This window comes from Crassostrea angulata, chromosome 5, assembly GCF_025612915.1.
Source record: "Crassostrea angulata isolate pt1a10 chromosome 5, ASM2561291v2, whole genome shotgun sequence".
Classification (NCBI taxonomy): domain Eukaryota; kingdom Metazoa; phylum Mollusca; class Bivalvia; order Ostreida; family Ostreidae; genus Magallana; species Magallana angulata.
This window is the reverse complement of record NC_069115.1, coordinates 27532031-27553015: the sequence shown is the minus strand read 5'-3', so window position 1 is coordinate 27553015 and position 20985 is coordinate 27532031. Positions and strand designations below refer to the sequence as shown.

The following is a 20985-nucleotide window of genomic DNA, read 5'->3' as shown; positions in this document are numbered from 1 at the left end:
GTTATTATTAATTTATCATTGTAACAGTAACTTGTTTCATAAATATATATTTATTATTAAAAAAAATAGTTAAAACATATTTTAGGTAAAAAACTCAGTGTAAAATTTGAACATTCTAAAAGGGTGAAAGTGATTGTAATGTACTTTTATTCACATTAATATTGGCAGGTGTTCCATACCATCTTAAAAACCGAAAGTTCATGTATCATAATGTACTTTCGTTGAATGCTTTTTCGGAATTTGTACAATTATTGGTGCTAATATTTTGAAAAGAAAAAAAGCCTTAGCATTCAGATTTTTTTTGTTAGCGAGAAACTTCATTGTGAGGCTAGTATTTATTTAGCTAATTACATACATGTAATCATATGAATAAATGAAATAGTAACACATGACACACATAACAAATTTTTAGGACACTCCAAAACTTTGATTTCAAAGAAATTCTTTTGAAATGATTGATCTTAATCTCTCCCAGAAATCATCCAAGGCACACTGTTCCTCTGGATATTCCGTAAAACACTCCTGCCTTACGAGATCTAAAGTTTGAATAGAAATCGACACATTGCAAACATCAGGAAAAAGAATTAAGTGGACAAAATTTAAGTTTCCCCTGTCCTCGATAGCTTCCATTCTTGACATGTTTAATTCATAGTCTTGCAATTTTGATTTCAAATAACTTTTCGTCACAAGACATACAACTCTTCTGCTATTTTGAATAGCTTCCATAATGGTTTCTCCAAAAGGCGTTCCTACCGGTTCATCGCGGTCCTTGACATACAATTTAAAACCGGCCTCGTTTTCAAGTCTAGGAATTACGTCGGTTAGAACGAATGATAATTCTTTTGGAGAATATGAAATCATTGCATCATATTCATAACATGGCGTTCCCGATTGGAAGTTGGTGAAATAACCCTTATGTTTTCTAAAACGTTGTTTAAATTTATATACCACGTATCGAATCTTCCACTTATTTTTCACAAGAGTTATACCTATGATGATACTTGATAGAAAGGCTGCTGCTATGGAACTTACAATATATATTGTTTGATATGATTTACAGCTTTTCCTCAGCAACATAGCTGAAACGTCAGGATCCGAGAAATTGAATTTATGTGAACTTGACGAGGAACACTCATAGTATTCAAAGTTTATAAAATGTTTTCTATGACGTGTAATCCACTCAAGAAATTCTTTACTGTCACAGGAACACAGAAGTTGATTTTCCGACAAATCGATAGTAAGATTTGTTAGTTGGAATAGATTACCAAAAGAGACTCTGGATTTTTTATCAAAAGCTGTTAGTTTATTTTGTTTAAGGTTTATGTATTTCATATTTTTCATATGATCCACTTTCACACGCCATGACGAAAGTTGATTGTTTTGTAAATTTAATGTTCGGAGTTTTTGCATGTTCTTAAACATAGACGCTGAAAGATAAAATATGTTATTGTATGAGAGATCAAGAAACTCTAGGGACACAGTGTTCTCGAATATCTCTCCCTCAGCATCGGTTGCTAGACTCTTTCCAATATTATTTTTAGACGCCTTAAGGATCCGCAATCCTATTGCATACTTCATTATCGATTTCGAAATATAAGAGCAATAGTTATTTGACACGTCAGCTATTTCTATGTTTTCAACTCCATAAATAGGTCCATTCCATGAATAGAAGAAATTGTCTTGTACGTAAATTTCTCTTAAACCAGTTGCATTAATTCCAAATTCAGGAGCAATTCCATAAAACCGACTTATATTTGCATATATGACTTCTAGAGTTTTTGGAACAATTATTGTGCCAATGATTTTACCATGCCACCAACTTTTATAAATAAAACTGTTAAGAGAGGCCTGATATTCTTTTACACATTCCTTTGGCGTATGCAATTCCTTGAGCGCTGAGTCAAAGTTATCTGTTTTCTCCGTGCACGTTTCGAAAATTGATTCAGGATAAGGAGGTGGACGAAGCTGTACACTGATATTCAAGACTCGAATATTACGAAAAAAGAAAAAATCTATCATATACCTTCCTTGTGTTAGTTTATTTTCTCCAAACGAAATGATATCTATTGTGTTTGGCAACAGTCGAAGTGCTCCAGGCTCCAATTGCTCTAGTCTGTTCTTTTCAAAGTAGATTTCGGAAATGTTTGTGTGTTTCAAGTTCTCAAAATGACGTTTCAGAATCTTCGTACCGATTCCTGACAAACAATTCATTTCATTACCACGTAACGATTTTATGGAGGTATTATTTAGATTATGAGTTATATTTGGAAGTGATGCAAATCCGAGTTGTTTGTTATGAGAAACATCAAGGTGTTCGAGATATTGGAGCTTTCCAAATGCGCCTTCTTCAATATCCAAAATATCACAAGCAGATACATCCACGTAGATGAGCCGTGGCATATGAAGAAACATATTTTGTGATATTCTTTTGAAACTGCAATTTCCAGTTATGCCGGATAAATCTAATTTTTGCAATCTTGATAGGCTTGCAAATCCTTTTCCAAAAGTCACATTAGTCGGTCCATCAATTTTTAGAGACTGTAATGATATTAATTCTGAAAAAACGTCATCTTTTATTATCGTTCTTTTAAATTGATCTTGTATATTTCCTTTCAAATTCAGTTTAGTGAGAGAATGCAAATCGGCAAAAAGGCCTTTGTACATCAATGATGTATTTATCCCATTTTTCTCTAAATTCAATGATTTTAGATTATATAAACCACGGAAAGGTTTTCTATCAAGATGATGAATCCTATTTCCAGATAAATCGATATAGCCAACTATCTTTGGGAATCCAACGCTTATGTTGTCGATATGATTATTACTGAGGTCTATCCACGTCACATTTGAATAGAACGAAGGAATCTTTACCAGTTGCCGTCTGGAACAATCGACTTTCAGTAGATTATCAGGAACTTTCTGGCATTCACACTCAACGGATCCAAAATGACAGGTGTCCCAGCCTTTCTTAATAAGAGTTGCATTTGTTATCACAAGTAAATGCAAAGCTGTTTGGAGACTTACGCTGAAAATAGCCATCCTGATATGTGCAGACAAAGAGTATAAATACGTTGTAATTACCATTTAGAAGCTGTGAAATCATGGACCTCTGTCTTTGTTAAATATGATCTGTAACTGCGAGTGTATCCTTGTCGAAAAGAACGGAAATCCCCTCTGTAATTTCATAAACAGACGCTGTTGATTTCCTTAAAAAGCATTTCGATCACCCACAAAACATGGCCATTTTGTTAAAGATATAATTATGTCATTCAAAATTATTCACCTGGAACTTTTTTGAAATACCCGTGTAATCCTTTTAATTTTAAATGTCCTGTTTATTTCCATGTAAATTCCATGTGTAAATATTTAATTTGGCGCACACGTGTTATTCTTGTCACTTGCTTCCTTCCAAAGAGTGTAGAAACCATAAGGTCGAGATGGTAGTCGACATTGAAATATATTCTGGATTACTGACAGAGTCAATTATTTCCATCATGGTTCATTTCGTATATTTAATATGCAATGTAACTGATGCTATTGCTTAACCAGGAAGAAAAAATAAGTTGGGTTTTTTAAAATTAAGTTCTTCCTATAGTTAGTAATTACATCAAGTATTTAAGTATTAAATCGACACTCAACTTAATGTTTTTAATCCACTTGCTAAATAGTCAGCGATATATGCATATAGCTCAACACCCCAGGAAAAGGAAGATATCTCTTAGCCATATGTCAGCGACCCATTTTTATGCAACGAAGTACAAAAATCTACCATGATTCTGATAGTTTCAAATAAGAGTGAAGAAAATGCGCACATTCTGGTTTGTGTTAATATCTTTAATCGTTTTAATGCACGTTATTACATGTATTGACGCTTTATCGATGATCAAGTTCTTAAGGTATATCACTCCTCATGTTTTGATTTTATTGCGCAGATGTTCATTATATTTTAAATGAATATGATTTTATTAATTTAAATCTCACAAAAAGATCATCATTTCATAAGTACACAACATTCGAAAAGAAAATCCATTTGAATTCAAGAAAGGAACAAGTTTTGGGGGGAACTATTTTCTCGTGCGGAAGGTTTTTTAGTGGAAAATGACAGAAACAAGCAGTTTTATGAATTTTCAATATACTTTTCTTTTTATTATACTTTATTCATTATTCTCATTTTTAACATTTAATAGGTTTGTGACATGTTCTATAGGTTCTCTTTGACTTGTACTAAACTAAATTTTGAGAGAATGATAGACGTTTAGCATAAAATCATGCAAATATATAGAAAATGTCTGAATTTTTTTAAGCCAAATTTTGCAATAATTTTACCTTTGAAGCCATGTATCTAAAATTTGAAATCACTGACCCCCATGTTTTATTATGTCAAAATGATACTGAATACATATGTAGGCAAACTGGATTAATCTTCTAAACTTTTTGATATTCAAAATGTTTTTATTTCAAATCAAATTGTAACTATTATAAAAATTGTCTATTTTAAGTGCAAAAAGGTCATACAAACATTTATGCAGCTTCATGCAATTTTTTTTCGTAATCCCTCTATTCAGTGTGACCATTGTGCATAATTAAAAACAACATTTTAAGAAAAGAGTTTGCTTAATCAAAAATTCTGACAACAAATCCTAATCAGGCTGAAATCGCATTTTAGGTGCAAAAAGGTCAAATTTAATTGACCATTACTCAGAGGGATGAACACTGACCTCCCATTATCTTTGTATTATTTAAGTGTGTTTTGTCTACAGATTTCAATAGAATACTTCTCAAGAAATTCTTGATACAAGAACTTTGAGGAGTGGGATACCTTAAAGCAAAAGTGAATAAGACTGTCCTTTTAATGATAAAAAAATTAATACAATTGGTTGACCTTAGTAAGTAGATTATATATGTATATATGAAATCGAATAGAGTTTCCTTTAAATAGTTATTATTTGGCATCGTTTATTGCCAAAACCTCGCAAACATCTCACCACTTGAAGGTATACCTAGCAATTGATAATAAGTCATTAATCATAGGTTATTTTAAAATATATGATTTTGATTTAGATACAACTGCTAGGTATCACAAATATTAGAGGCGAGGGTAAAATTAGTGTTAATAACACATGTGCACAAAAGTTACGATGACATGAGTATATCGTAGATGTACATTATCTCTGCTCACCTCTATATTTTGACAAATCTAATATTCACTTAACTACTCTCTCATACATATATTGTACATGCGTAATAGGTCGTTCGAAGAATACGCAAACAGTGTGATTTCGTTTTAATTTTTTAATTTTTCTCTCTCTCTTACCTCTCCTATTTACAGAAATCCCATTCCTGTATGCCTGCTTGGCTGTAAAAAGTAAGTGGAACTTAAAATTTATATGTTGGTTCAACGCTTGCTTCTATTTTTGTCTTTTAAATAGTGATTTATTTACCTTTGAACACCGTAATTTTTCAAAAGTTCATTTATTTTTATGATATATGTAGAAATTGTGAAAAAATTCAATAGTTGGTAAATCATGGGTATGTGCTTCGTCATATATCTTTAATGTACAGATTCTAAAATTAAGGTTTCATATTATATTTTGAACATACCTAACATTTTTACATTACCCAAAGCGATAGATCAAGAGCGAGGTATTCGGTCTATTGTTACTTCTTTATTTTGACAAATATTCGCTTGTTTAGTTGTTCTCGAAGACTACATGTGGCGTAATATCGTGATGCCGTTAAAACGTACTGGCACGTGCGTAAACAAAATTTTATATCTCCTCTACCGACCGCCTAAGTTTCGTGTAAATTGTTTCAGCTAAGCAATAGTACTCTTCTAGTTACGGACTTACGTCGACGTTTAAGAACGATATTCAGTCCTACTTAGCACTGTCTTAGACTTAAGTACCATTTATGTTATGAGCTTATGACAGATAAGAATGAAAACGTTTGATTGATTATATAAGCGGCATGGAAATTTTGGGGTTTTCAAGATAAAGTTAAAATTTATATATTTCTTAGAGAGATATGAGATTTTTCCATGTGATTAAGTTAAAAATGATAGCAAAAGGTTAAATGATTTTAGGAAAATTCATTTTTGAAAATAAAGCGCTATTCATTAATCAAATACAGAAGGTTTTGCTGTCCAAACCATGCAAATCAGAGGATCGAAGTTATATCTACGAACAAAATTGATAGACTCCCAAATTTGGCGACATACTAGTAGTTTATATATTCACATAAGGTTCAAATCGCCATGTGAAGACAAACTGTTATAAAAATTTGATGTCACTTCGTGTCGACACATACAAAGAAAATATTGTCGGTATGTCTTGTAGAGGTAAAACATGGGGTTTCCCTGCCAGTTTGGAACTTCCTCGTAAATACTTGAAAGCTGTTAAACACAATCATAATCTAACGACATTTTTTGTACATTTTTTTCTTCTTCATGAAACTTAAATATCAACAAGAGCAAAACTGAAACTTTGTGACTGGGGACTCCACATTTCAAATTAAATATGGCGTTTTCTAACATGTAATGACTTTTATTAAAGATAAAATAATATTGAATTATCATTGTAAGTATTTTTAAATTTAAGATAATGGGTGATTGCATTCGAACTCTTTATTTGTTTAATTTTAAGGATTGTCATTACATTTAGGAGCGTTTTGTAAGATCATATCTGATTAATTCGTTGTAAGGAAATTTTATAACTCCTTGTAACAAGGAAACTTGACACTCGTTAAAGTAATAAAAACGATCAGGCTGAAAACAGATGTTCTTATAATGTTACTCTTGTTTTTAAAACATTTAAATTTTAATAAGTTAGATGAATACATATTTGGAAAAGAGCATTAACAAAGCGGTCAATCAAAGTTAAAGATTGATGAAGAAAATTTTTTTATAAAAGAAATTGGCCGCTAATTCGTGTGTATCAAATGAAAAATCGGGGGTGGGGGGCAGTTTTCAAGCCGTTGAGTTATTGCGCAATCAATTTAACCTTTTTGCACTTGAAATGAAATTTTTGTCCCAGAATAGTTTTAAAATTTAAAATTAATTACAAAATGAGTTTCCTTATGTATATAGTGGTAGGAATTATATTGAAAGTAAATCAAAATTAAATATTGGTAAAACAGTTAAATGAGCAACATTAAAGTCCAGGACCACTATTTCACGTATCGTTTATCATACTGCAACGGCACGCACGGTGGCTGTTGAACTTGCAAAACAATCACCACGGTTTCCTTGCAAAATCTGAAACGTACGGTGCATTTGCACTTCACTAAAAAACGTAATATAATCGAACGATTTGACTTGTACGAATGTAGCAAGGATATCTCACTTATCACAGTCTTGTTTTTAAAACTCGTAATTAATAAACACACACACACACACACACACACACACACACACACACACACACACACACGCACGCACGCACGCACGCACGCACGCACGCACGCACGCACGCACGCACGCGCGCGCGCGATTAAATATGTACACGATATACAAGGATAAATGCTTTTATATTATCGTCCATCATATAGCCTCTATTAATTTTTTCAACCAGAGTCTATGCTGCTCTGTTTTTTGCCAATTTGAAAGACAATGTTAACAACATGTTGAATTGAAAAGAGCATTTTATTAAATTAAGTACAATACAAATGATAGTTTCAATTTAGCACACTATAAAAACCGATATATTATATATTGAAAAACAAGATATATACAATATGCTTCACGCACATTAAGAGATGATGTTGGGGCTTTTGTATAAACACCAAAATATAAATAAGTAATATTTAGTGATAAAAACTAAGAAGGACGATAACTAATGCTAAAAATCAAAATTTTTGAGCTGTAAAGGTTTTATGAAACTGTAACATCTGATTCTGAATTTTCTTTAAAACAAAACAATTTAAATAAAACCACTTATTTCAATGTTTGGGATATATTGCCTAAATGCAAGTGCGCTACACATTTTTTTGGCCATTACAGGAACGTAATTGTGGTTTAAAGTTTAGGAAGATGAATATATTATCATGAACAAGAGTTCTTTCCAGATGGTCTATTTAACAAATATACTACTGTATACGATAGGAAAATTGCTGGTGCCTGAGTGAGACACACAGATTACAAGGCCAAACAAATTTTTGAAAATAAAATAAAAATAGGGTAATCACTCTTCAATTTCATATTATCGTAAAAATAGATTTTCTTCATGATATCGTAGCGAATCTCAGAATGTGACTGTACCTTACTCTGGTTTCACAAATATTCACTGAACACCGATTGTCGTAGATTTTGTCGTCAAGTCTATCAAAGAAATTGTATGTTTATTGTGGTTAGTATCTGACAACATAAAGTACTTATAAGGCCACTGTCCACGAATTCACGTTTTCACAAAAATTGAAGCGAACAAATATTGATGGAACCCACAGTATGTACATCACAGGTCAATTGCTTTGATTCTTACAGTTTACAAAGGATCACATATGATGCAACGACACCCAAAAACCAATCAACAATAAAAAAAAATTAATAATTTACAAAAAAAACCAAACTCAATATGTTTAAATATATGTGTTTCTGGTTTCAGACTTTTTCAATGCAACAAATTGTTCACTCAACATTAGAAATTCATAAGAATTGAAATAAAATTAATTGTTGAAATACAAGTTCAATTCTATTAGTCGCTTTTGTTTACAAGTTTTATTCTATCACAAAGCATTCCCCAATGTTCTCCAGAAAGGATCATCATTCCCATCTTCTACAGGACAGTTTATTCTATTGTTATCCAAATTAGAGATTTCATTAGGAATAGTCACATTTGGAAAACCAATGATGCGACAATGAAAGTTTTGTTGGTTATTGAGAAGGTTTCCTTGATTATTGATAAGTAATTGCATATGCATTCTTATCATGGCCAATTCGTAACATTGCCTTTCTGATTTCAGGTAGTTTTTTGTCACAAGACATACAGCTATTCCACTATTTGCAATGGAATTCTTTATGGCGTTTATGGTCATCCCCGCTTGTGGATCATCACGGTGCCTGACAAATAACCTCAAATTAGCATGAGCTTCAAAGTTGGGGACCACATATTTTAGAACAATTGGCAAGTCTTTGTCTGAATATGAAATCATTGCATCATAATTTCCACCCTGTTGTTGATTACCTCCATTACAAAACACATGTTTTAATTTCCATTTGTTTTTCACTAGAATGTAAATGACGACGCTAAATAGTAGCACAATTAATACAGCACTACAAATATAGTCAATAAGACTTGATTTACAGTTTTCCTTTAACAAAACTGAAGAAGCATCAACATCGGAAAAATTAAATTTCTGTGAACTTGACAAAGAACATTCGTAGCGTTTAATGTTTTTAAAATGATTTTTATGAAGTTTAATCCATTCTAGAAAATTTGCGTTTTCACAGGAACATAAGACTTGGTTTTCCGATAAATCTATGATAAGGTTTGATGTTTGAAATAAATTTTCGAATGACGTTCGCGCGTCCATTTCAAATGTTGTTAGTTTGTTCTGTTTTAGATTGATGAATTTCATATTTTTCATATGATTTATTTTTACTCGCCAAATCGATATTTGATTGTTTTGTAAATTTAATATTTGCAATTGTGGCATATTTTTAAAAATTGACTCTGATAAAGTATTAATATTATTGTACGACAGATCAAGAACCTCTAAAGATTTAGTGTTACTAAAGATTTCTCCCTCAATATCGTTCGACAGGCTTTTACCAATATCATTTTTTGACATTTTTAAGAACTTTACGCCTTTCGCGTAATTTAAGAACGATTTTGAGATGTGTGAGCAATAATTGTTTGACATGTCGGCTATTTCTACATTTTCAATGCCCCGAACTGGACCGTCCCAGGAAAACAAAAAATTGTCTTGTATGTAAAGTTCTCTTAAGCCAGTTGCATTTATACCACATTCAGGTATTCTGCTAAAAAGTCGACTCATATTTGCATATAAAACCTTTAGACTTTTTGGTAAAATAATTGTCCAATTCAGGTGCCAACTTTTGGAAGGAAGAAAGCTCAAGGGAGCTCTTTTAGTTTCAGACACATCAAACTTTGCAGCTAAGACATCTGATTTTTCTTTGCAAGTATCAAATATCGATTCCGGATATGGAGGTGGACGGAGCTGCAGGCTCATATTATAAACACGTATATTTTGCAAAAAAGAAAAATCTATGAGATATCTTCCAGTCGTAAGTTTATTCTCTCCAAAAGAAATTAATGTTAAATTGATGGGTAAGAGTCGAAGTGCTTGTGGTTCAAGTTGTTCTAGTCTGTTCTTTTCAAAGTAGATTTCAGATATGTTTGTGTGTTTCAAGTTCTCCAGATGACGTTTCAAAATCATTGTACCCATTCCTGTCAAACAGTTTATTCCATTAGCGCGCAATGTTTTAATCGAAGTGTCCTTTAGATTATGAGTTATATTTGGAAGTGACGCAAATCCAAGTTCCCTGTTATGAGATACATCAAGGTGTTTAAGTTTACGAAGCTTTCCAAATGTGCCTTTTTCAATATCCAAAACACTGCAAGCAGAAACGTCAATGTAGACAAGTCGTGTCAAATATAAAAACATATTTCGAGAAATTTTTTTTAAACTGCAATTTCCTGTAATTCCTGACAAATCTAGATTTTGGAGGTGTGTAAGATTTGCAAACCCTTTTCCAAATGTGGCATTAGGTGATCCGTCAATTTTCAGAGTTTTTAATGAACTCAGCTCTGCAAAGACCTCGTCTTTTATGACCGTTTCTGTAATTTCGTTTCTTATATTTCCTTTAAAACTTAATTCAGTAAGAGAATGAAGATCAGAAAATACACCTTGATATAGTAATGATATATTAAGCACATTTCTTTCTAAATTCAAAGTTTTTAAATGAAATAATCCAAGAAATGGTTGACCATCAAGATGTTGTATCTTATTTGCAGATAAATCGATGTAGCGAACATTCTTTGGAAACCCACTGGTAATTTCTTCTATAAGATTATTACTTAAGTCGACCCATATTACACTTGAGGAAAATGTTGGAATGTTAAGGAGTCGCCTTCCGGAACAATCAACTTTCAGTTGATTATTTGGAACATTCTGGCAAACACATTCAACTGATCTAAATTGACATACGTTCCATGTCGTTTTACTGAAAGTAGCATTTGTAATCAGAAGTAAATACAAAAGACTTTTGCACAAGAACAAATCCAGCTTGAGTTCTTTTTCCATTCTAAAGCGATGGCAACAGCTAAATGTAGCTAGTGCCGAGATTTATTTAAACCGAAAACAGATAAATGTGGAAAATCCTTTAATATTTTGAAAATCCAAATAGTCATTCAAAGACATTTAAATTACCACAAGTATTGTTGAGATTCATAAAATGCCTCTATCTTCGGATTATTCATAAACATTTTTACAAATGTGTTTTTCCTACATTCATGAAATATAGCTGTTTCTAAATTCAAATATTCTTTCGCATTTCGTATCAATGCTCATAAATTGCCTGACCAACAAGTTGATTACGTAATATTTACAATAGGTCGGAATTAGTCATACATGCATTTGATGACACGATAAAGCACCATTGTGAAACCTTAATCCATGCATGTTTTTTTTCATTCAAATCAGATAATTATGTGAATATCAGTCGATAAGATATTCGGTATTAATCTTCATAAAAATTTGCGATTTTTTAATGACACTGTAGTGTTTATATCGCTCACCAATATTTAATTAGGTCTTTTATTCAGAGGCAATATGGAACCCAGCAATATGTCAAAATCAAAAGTTCTACACAAATCTCTTGTTTTCATATATATTTTCCAGCGGATCTTTACTGAAAAAGGTTACCACAAGTTTACCAACAATGCTTGATTACAAATACAATTCTGTTTTTATTTCAATTCACATATAACGCATTAAGAACAGATAACACTTTAAGAACGGTTACAAAAATTTGAAGATGAGGATTTGGTAACCTTAACTATGTTTTATTTAACACGCTTAAGTATTATTCTGTGTGGCGAAAACAAAATACGTATGTGATACATACTTTTTACGGTTATGTTTAATTTTATATCAAATTTTGTGCACGCTTTTAAATGATGATTGGCTAAGTATATGAATGATAATAGACATTGCAGTAGTTTTCCCAGTCAATGTAAGCCAAATAAAAAAAAAGATACAAAATTTGTTAACAAAACAAACGACATAAAAGAGTATACTGGTACATTGCCTCATGTAAAAATTCACCCCTGACGTCGAGACGGGTATGGTTGTTTTAACGACTTTAACATCGCTATAAATAAAGGTCGTAATGTTCTGGAAAATTACGAATTATCCTATGTACGTTTTGTTCGTTAATATTCCTGAAGTCTGCTTTGTTTACAATCGATGCATGGCATGCGGGTTGAATGACCCAATCATTCTGGAGACAAAACCAAACGGTTCCTGCTTTTGTTTTGTTTTGTTTTGTTTTTTTTGCCCAAAAAGAAATTATTTTTATTTACTCTGAATACTCCCAACTTTGAAAGGAGACCAATTCTAAAAAAAAATTTGTCCATAACTTTCTAAGATAATTATATATGGAAAATTATTTGATACTGTAAAAAGAACAAAAATCGGATCAAACAGCTTTAAAGAAATAAATAGCAGTCAATCTAGTTAGTAAGGACCAAAAGATGTCTGATTATTCATTATGAGTAGACCTGTTTTAGGCATATTCTATATAGATTACATGTAATTGTCTTTTATATTTATTTTTAATAATTTAATAATTTTTAATGAATAATATAAAAACAAATCTACCGGAGCTATAATCACCACAGACTATTTCAAAAATAATATAATGCCTATCTCCCATTCCACAGACATATTTAAATGTACATATTGGAATATTGCATTGGTTACCTGCGGAGCTGTAATATAAAAAAATCGAACTGCCAAAGTTTATTTTCTAGACTACAGGTACACAAACGTGGATATGATGCCATAGCAATATTCAATAATTTAATAATTGTGTCCACCGTTTGTTTCCTTCAATTGAAATTAAACGAAAACTGTTCATGAGAACATTTTAAATTGTCACCGCCATTAGAAATGATTTATCATATACAAAAAAGTCTTCTTTATAACAATTCTATAAAAAACAATCAATAATAATAGGTATTATTGCTATCGGTATTTAGAAAAAGTCTTTTGAATTAGAGCCATGAATAATTTTTGGAAAAAATCATTAAACATTAACTAACAATGCAGGTAGCATATATTTACAAATTCGAAATAAATTGCATGGTTGAAAGACAAAGATCTGCTATCACATTCACATGAACTTCTAAAAATGCATTGTTACGATGAACAATACCTTAAAGACACTATTTTATATATATATATATATATATATATATATATATATATATATATATATATATATATATATATATATATATATATATATATATATATATATATATATAAATTCTAAAATGTTAGTGTTTTCCAAACAATGAAGATGACCTTTCAGTGATTGCACTCATTTATTTTTAACATTTGTTATATTGTCACGAAAAATTTTAATCAGCTGAAGGTTTTCTTTTACTAAGATTAAATCTTGAGGTGACAAGAATCCGAGGTAACATAGACAAGGAATATTTAGGTGCTTGGGGTATTTTAGCTTTAAAACGCGTCTTTAATAATAAACAGAGATATAATATCGTAGCATTATTGATGCATGTCTAAGTAAATCCAGATTTTGCTAACTTATTAGACATAAATTTATTCACAAATAACATATTTCATTTTTAGAATCGATAAGTCGATGTAAATATCATTTTTGGAAGCTAAGTGAAACTAATATGTCTTTGTGACTGAAATGAACATGTTTTCAGGTCATGCCGAGTAGAACACTAGATGCTATCAATTTTTCTTTCGACCAATCAACTTTCAGAAATTTGTTTTTACCCTTCTAGTATAAACATTTAACCAGACTCACTGATCATGATGCCATAGCCTTCCTTAAAAAGTGCAATCGTTATCAACAAAAATCAAAGGTGGTTGAGACATATTTGTTTAACAAAGAGAAATTAAATTAAACAACTACTTAGGTTTTCATTTTCTACTGATGCTTCTATTCGTCAATTTTCACATTATTGGTATCAGGTATCGTACATTGTAATTGGAAATTCATGGGTAAGCCCCTGAATTCTTGTGACATTGTACAGTTCTTTAAATTCACCGTCAAACGAAACATTTAATATGTATCATGATTTGACATTTTAAAACGAAACATCACGGTCATCTTTTCTAGGTACATCATTTAAGTTAGATAAATAATTCCATAGGGAGCAATTGACAACAAACGATTCATAGATAGAATGGTCCAGAGTCTAAGATGTTGCCCATATTGACCCGCTTATTATAGATTGTTGAAAAAAGTACGATGGATTTCCATATGTCTGGTTAATATGAATAGACACAAAAAACACAGTATTTAAAATGGATTAGAGGCATTCAGTTCCTCGTCTCTTGTGGACCATAAACAGGTAAACATGAGGTCGTTGGACAGATATTATTCTATTTACATTGTATATTGATTGTGCGGATGTCAACTCAAGAATTCGACTATCGCTCGATCATCGTCTGATATTTTTTAAGTCGATTACTCGTCATAAAGGAAATAAAATTTGAAAGATTTTTCGTTAACACAATAGTTTTAGCTGCGAACTAAATAATAGCTTTGTCTTGGTTTATGTTTTGAAAATTTGTAAGTGTCTCTGGCGAATGTTTAAGCGGCAAGCGTATTAGTGTCCAAAATCTCTTGATTTGTGGTTTATATTATTGTTCTTAATGAAAGTTAGTGTTTAGGAATACATATAATAGAGGAGACAAATCTGTTTTTTCTTTAAATGATTCAATATTCAATTGAAAATGTACCTATATTAATTATTATCTTAATGCATTTCTATTTATTATCATTAAACTTTATTCGTTGATTAGGCACAGACAATGGCTTACTGTAGCATGGAACAAGAAACGATTTACTGCCTTAAATGATTTGTAGCTCAGTTATGTGTACTACGGGTCACAAGAAAATAGAAATTTCGGGCTTGTTTATCGAAAAAGAAAGTAGGTTTTTGATAAATTTCACAATAATAACTTATCAGTTAAAATTCAATTACACTGTATATCTTACGGACATCATCAAACATGTGTTGGAATACTAAAGGTGTAAGCAAGAACTCTGGTGCAGGCATTTTGTAGTTTATTTGCAAAATGCCTTCATTTATAAGTATAGACTTAATAAAAATATGATAGTATACCTGTAAAACATTTTTGAATCAAGTTTACCAAATTTAAGCCCAGATATACCATTTGAACAAACCCATTGTTATGAAACGCCATTCAAAAAAATTATGTCTTGAATTTCATACACCTGTAGGCACTTTTCATTTACTACATCTTGACCTTAAATATACATGTATTGAGACTATAAAAGTTGTTGACTGTAAACGTGTAATGGCGAGGCAGCGAATAAATTCGATTTGAAATCTGCACATTGTTCAAAGAAACTTTTGTGGACCTGCGTGAAAAAGTTCTACATAATTATCCCAATAATCCTTTGCAGAGCATAGCAACATGGTGGGACAGGAAGCGTTTATACGGAAAATTCTTATCTCTAAATCGCATACATCATTTTCATTTAACAATAAAAAATCCTTTAAAAACATTAAAGTAAACAACACATTTGCTTACGTAAAAAAGCTGTACCTTTCTGAACTTCTGCTGACATATGACGTCATTTCCTTCACTGAATTTGTCCGACAATTTACGAAGACTGTTGAGCGCAAAAGAAAGTAAAGTATGACGTCACAGTGTTCTCAGGCTATTTCCAGCGAATTTGAGGTGGATCAAGCATCTTTACTGGATGTAACTTGTAGGAAGTACTCAGTATCAGTGTTAACGGTGACTCTTTGGCTGATTAGTTTTGTTCTGATAATTTTTTGCGAAGTAAATACACATGCAAGTTCCATGCTAAATTTTCTGTCATATTGATCCAATCATAAATGCATACGTTAGGTAGGTGACAGAAAATTATTAAAAAAGAAAAGTCCAATGATTATTAGATCTACGTGCAGCCACGTCATTTTGTAATGAATAAATAAAAGAAAAAAAATTAAACTGTTAAAATATCTTCATGTATTTGTTATAGTTGCATATGTGGTCAAACCTTTAAATAATATTGGATATCACACACTAAAAGGGTGAGGGCACATGTCTACAACGCTTATATAGCATACAAAAATTCAAAAAATTAAAAACAAAATTGATGTCGAAGAAGAAAATAATTAAAACACAGGTAACAACAAGGAACAAAATGAGAAATAACACAGACACACAGTTTATTGTTTACTGATTTTAATGATCATTATTAAAAAGTAAAGGAATGATAAAACATAATTGTATTTACATAACAAAACCCAAACGGCTTTGTGTTTATCAAATATTTTAACAAGTCTGTTTAACATTTTATTAATGCTCAGTGGTAGTTTGTTTAAGTGTATAAGCCTAGGAAGGGACCATTGGAGTAAAAGTTTAATAACTTCGGGTTCTTTGCGGTGGTAAAAGTTTTCGAGACAAAGCCAAAGTTTTTTGGTTAGGGCAAGTCCACGGGTTGCATTTAACAATGATGAGATGTGTGGTTCCTTCTGCGCTCGCTGCAACGGTCACACCGTAAAACATATTATCTATTTCGCAAAATCTTTGAGGACATATATGAGAAATGTATTTTTAAATTTTTTATGTAAGAAATAGTCGTTCATGTAAATGTACATGTTTTTGTAGACATTTTTTTTATTTAGGCAAGTAACATCGATTTGGAAGTGGCGGGGGACTCATCCAAGAAATCCTGACAAGCCCCCCCCCCCCCAAAAAAAAATCATGAAAATCATAATCCGACTTCAAGAAGAAGGATAACATGGACACATTCTTTCTGTCTTCGATAGCCTCCATCCTTGACATGTTGAATTCGTATTCATGCCAATTTAATTTCAGATATTTTTTTTTTACAAGACAGACACCTCTTTTGTTGTTTTTTTAAAACAATTAGAATTCCCTTTTGTTCATAGCGGTCTTTGATATAAAATTTAAAACAAGCGTCAATTTCAAGATGTGGGATCGAGTCGGTAAGAGCTAATAAATAATAGTTCTTTTCGCAAATATGAAATCATCAAATCATATTCATAAGAGGGAGATTCTGGTTTTGAGTTAGTTGAATTATGTGAACGTTTTAAATCAATTTCAAACAGACACTGTTTAAACAAACATTCAATCAAGACTACATTTATAAAAAGTGTGACATCAACCTGTTTCACATTATCTTTAAGAAAATGATTCATATGTGTATAATCATATAAGAAACAATCGTTCATGCATCTTATTCCTGATAATCAAAAAAGCATAAAAAAAAATTTCAGATCATAAATTGATACTTTCATTTTTTTTTTACCTCTGTCAATTTATTCTACACTTTCCGTTTCCATGAATGTTTTGAATGTTGAATGTCATTTCAGATTAGAGTAATGGCATACAAAAATCATTAAATGAAACAAAACAAACACACAACCAACTTAACAAACGTAGAGCTCATCACTTTAACTTCGATCGAGTTCTTTTATATGGGCTATCAATGTCTCCCAAAAATCATCAAACGCACACTCTTCCTCTGGATACTCGGAAAAACATTCTTGTCTAACGAGATCTAAGGTTTGAATGGAAATAGATCCATTGTAAACATCAGGAAATAGGATTAAGTGGACAAAGTTCAAGTTTTCTCTGTCCTCGATAGCTTCCATCCTTGACATGTTTAATTCGTAGTCTTGCCATGTTGATTTCAGATAACTTCTTGTCACAAGACATACAACTCTTTTGCTCTTTTGAATAGCCTCCATAATGGCTCCTCCCAAGGGAATCCCTAATGGCTCATCGCGGTCTTTGACATATAACTGAAAACGAGCCTCGTTTTCAAGTCGAGGAATCACGTCGGTAAGAACGAATGATAATTCTTTTGTGGAATACGAAATCATTATATCATACTCATAGGAGGGAGATTCTGCCTGAGGAATTGTTGAATGACATGCATATTTTTTGAAACGTTGTTTAAATTTGTACACCACGTATCGAATCTTCCACTTATTTTTAACGAGAACAATACCGATGATAATACTTAATATGAAAGCTACCGCAACGGAGCTGACAATATACGTAACGAGATAAGATTCACAGTTTTTATTTAGCAAGACTAAAGAGTTTTCAGCATCCGAAAAATTGAATTTATGAGAACTTGTAGACGAACACTCGTAGCGGTCAAAATGTACAAAATGGTTCCGATATCTAGTAATCCATTCCAGAAAGTGTACACTGTCACAAGAGCAAAGAAACTGATTTCCTGATAAATCGATGGAAAGATTTGATTTTTGAAATAATTTTGTAAATGAAAGTTGGGTATCTTTTTTTAATTCGGTCAGCCTATTTTGTTTAAGGTTAATGAATTTTACATTTTTCATATGATCCACTTCCACGCGCCATGTTGACAGCTTATTGTTCTGTAAGTTTAATGTTTGTAGTTTTTGCATGTTTTTGAACATACGCGATGAAAGTTCAACAATATTATTATAAGACAGATCAAGCACCTCTAAGGACACCGTGTTTTCGAAGATCTCTCCATCAGCATCCTTTGACAAGCTCCTTCCAATATCATTAATTGACATATTCAACATCACCACGCCTCGAGCGTATTTTAAGAACGATTTTGAAATGTGGGAGCAATAATTGTTTGATAGGTCGGCTATTCTTATGTTTTCAACGCCATGAATAGGTCCATCCCAGGAATAGAAGAAATTGTCTTGTAAATAAATTTCTCTTAAACTAGTAGCATTTATTCCAAATTCAGGTATAGTTCTATAAAGCCGACTCATATTTGCATATAAAACCTCATAAGATTTCGGAAGATCAAAGGTCAAAACAAATTTCCAATGCCACCGATTTCTGTGTATAAATTCGTTTATGAAAGATTTGTATCTGTTTTCTCCTATTTTCGATGTATCACGTCTTACAAATTTTCGTTCGTTTGGTCGTAAAACATCTGTTTTTTCTGTGCAACGTTCAAATATTGATTCGGGATAAGGAGGTGGCCTGAGTTGTACACTGATATTCAGGACTCGTGCATTTTGTAAAAAGAAATAATCCAAGATGTACCTTCCTTGTGTAAGTTTATTTTCTCCAAACGAAATTATTTCTATTGTCTTCTGCAACAGTCGAAGTGCCCCCGGCTCAAGTTGCTCTAGTCTGTTCTTTTCAAAGTAGATTTCGGAAATGTTTGTGTGCTTTAAGTTCTCAAAATGGCGTTTCAGTATCTTTGTGCCGATTCCAGACAAACAGTTTATTCCATTACCACGTAACACTCTTATCGATGTTTTGTTAAGGTTATGAGTTATATTCGGAAGTGATGCAAATCCGAGTTGTTTGTTATGAGAAACATCAAGGTGCTCGAGATATCTGAGCTTTCCAAATGCACCTTCTTCAATATCCAAAATATCACAAGCAGACACGTCCACGTATGTGAGTTTAGGCATATTCAAAAACATATCATGTGATATCCTTTGAAAACTGCAATAACCTGTTATTCCAGATAAATCTAACTTTTGCAATCTTGTTAAACCTCGAAATCCTTTTCCAAATGTTACATTAGCTGGTCCGTCAATTTTAAGTGTTTCTAATGATCTTAATTCGGAGAACACATCGTCCAGTATCAACGTGGGCTTAAATTTATCTTGTATATTTCCTTTCAAACTTAATTCAGTAAGAGAGTGTAGATCGGTAAACAAACCTTTGTACATCAACGTTATATTTATCCGATTTCTTTCTAAATTCAAAGTTTTGAGATTAATTAATCCATTGAAGGGATGCATATTAAGTTGTTGTATTTTATTGCTGGACAAATTAATGTACGATACATTTCTTGGAAATCCCCTGCTTAGGTTAGCGATAGAATTATTACTCAGGTCTATCCATGTCACATTCGTATTAAATGCAGGAAGGGTATGGAGTCGTCGTCCGGAACAATCAGCTTTCAGCAGATTGTTAGGAACTTTCTGGCATTTACATTCAACAGATCCAAAATAGCAAGTGTCCCAGCTTTTCTTATGGAGAGTAGCAGATGCACTTGTTATCATTAATAATAATAAAACAACATTGCGGAGGGTCCTACACAAGAACAAAACCATTTTTATCTGAACAGCCATTGATGATGAACAAGAATTTAATTTCCAATTTGCAGCAGTAAAACCATACAACTCCTTTCGTCATAAGATTGTACAAAAGTACAAAACTGATAGCATTGTCGGAATTTATGGAAACCCCCTGTAAAAATCCTTTTCAATGCTTAATACTGCAATCTTCTCATGCGAAAAATAGCATTAAAATCACACAAAAAACCACACCGTAAACATCTGTTTACCTTGAACTACTTGGCAACCCTTTTGGTATGAGATACATGTGAATTTTCCAAATTCTTGGTGCAGTGTCATATTTTTTCGATGTCTTTTGTTTAAATCAAAATCTGTATGTATTAAATAAATAATTTCCTATTCAGATTAACTCTTGGCCTTCAACTCATCAGAAATTCGTGATCATTTAACGTCGGTTACAAAAATAATATATTCAGTTTTTCATGTGCTACAATATAATATTTTAAAGTAATAGTTCCAAAATTTTATGTAAAGCCACAAGTCAATGTGATTATTTTTAAATATAAATGATATCTCATTCAGCTCCTAACAGGGAAAACAGTTTAGACTTGAAAATAAATGATGTATCGTTTTCTCTTGTTCCAATCATTACATCACGAACTAACTATTTAAACAACGAGCACTTTACTGTGAATTTACTTGCTAAAACAGA

General features: G+C 31.9%; 2 protein-coding genes and 1 pseudogene across 2 annotated transcripts; all 3 read right to left on the bottom strand.

The window, feature by feature from the left end:
• Window positions 1–320: 320 nt before the first annotated feature.
• LOC128184318 (toll-like receptor 4) lies at window positions 321–3226 on the bottom strand. The gene has a single exon (XM_052853754.1). The coding sequence runs from the start codon at window positions 3082–3084 to the stop codon at window positions 433–435; it is 2652 nt and encodes an 883-aa protein (XP_052709714.1). The 5' UTR covers window positions 3085–3226; the 3' UTR covers window positions 321–432.
• A 5315-nt stretch (window positions 3227–8541) lies between these two features.
• Window positions 8542–11415, bottom strand: LOC128184562 (toll-like receptor 4). The gene has a single exon (XM_052854102.1). The coding sequence runs from the start codon at window positions 11257–11259 to the stop codon at window positions 8719–8721; it is 2541 nt and encodes an 846-aa protein (XP_052710062.1). The 5' UTR covers window positions 11260–11415; the 3' UTR covers window positions 8542–8718.
• Window positions 11416–16255: 4840 nt separating this feature from the next.
• LOC128182703 (toll-like receptor 4) lies at window positions 16256–20423 on the bottom strand (annotated as a pseudogene).
• Between the last annotated feature and the right edge of the window lie 562 nt (window positions 20424–20985).

Excerpts from the sequence above, each read along its gene's own strand:
- LOC128184318 (XM_052853754.1), bottom strand. The coding sequence starts at position 3,084 with ATGGTAATTACAACGTATTTATACTCTTTGTCTGCACATATCAGGATG.
- LOC128184562 (XM_052854102.1), bottom strand. The coding sequence starts at position 11,259 with ATGGAAAAAGAACTCAAGCTGGATTTGTTCTTGTGCAAAAGTCTTTTG.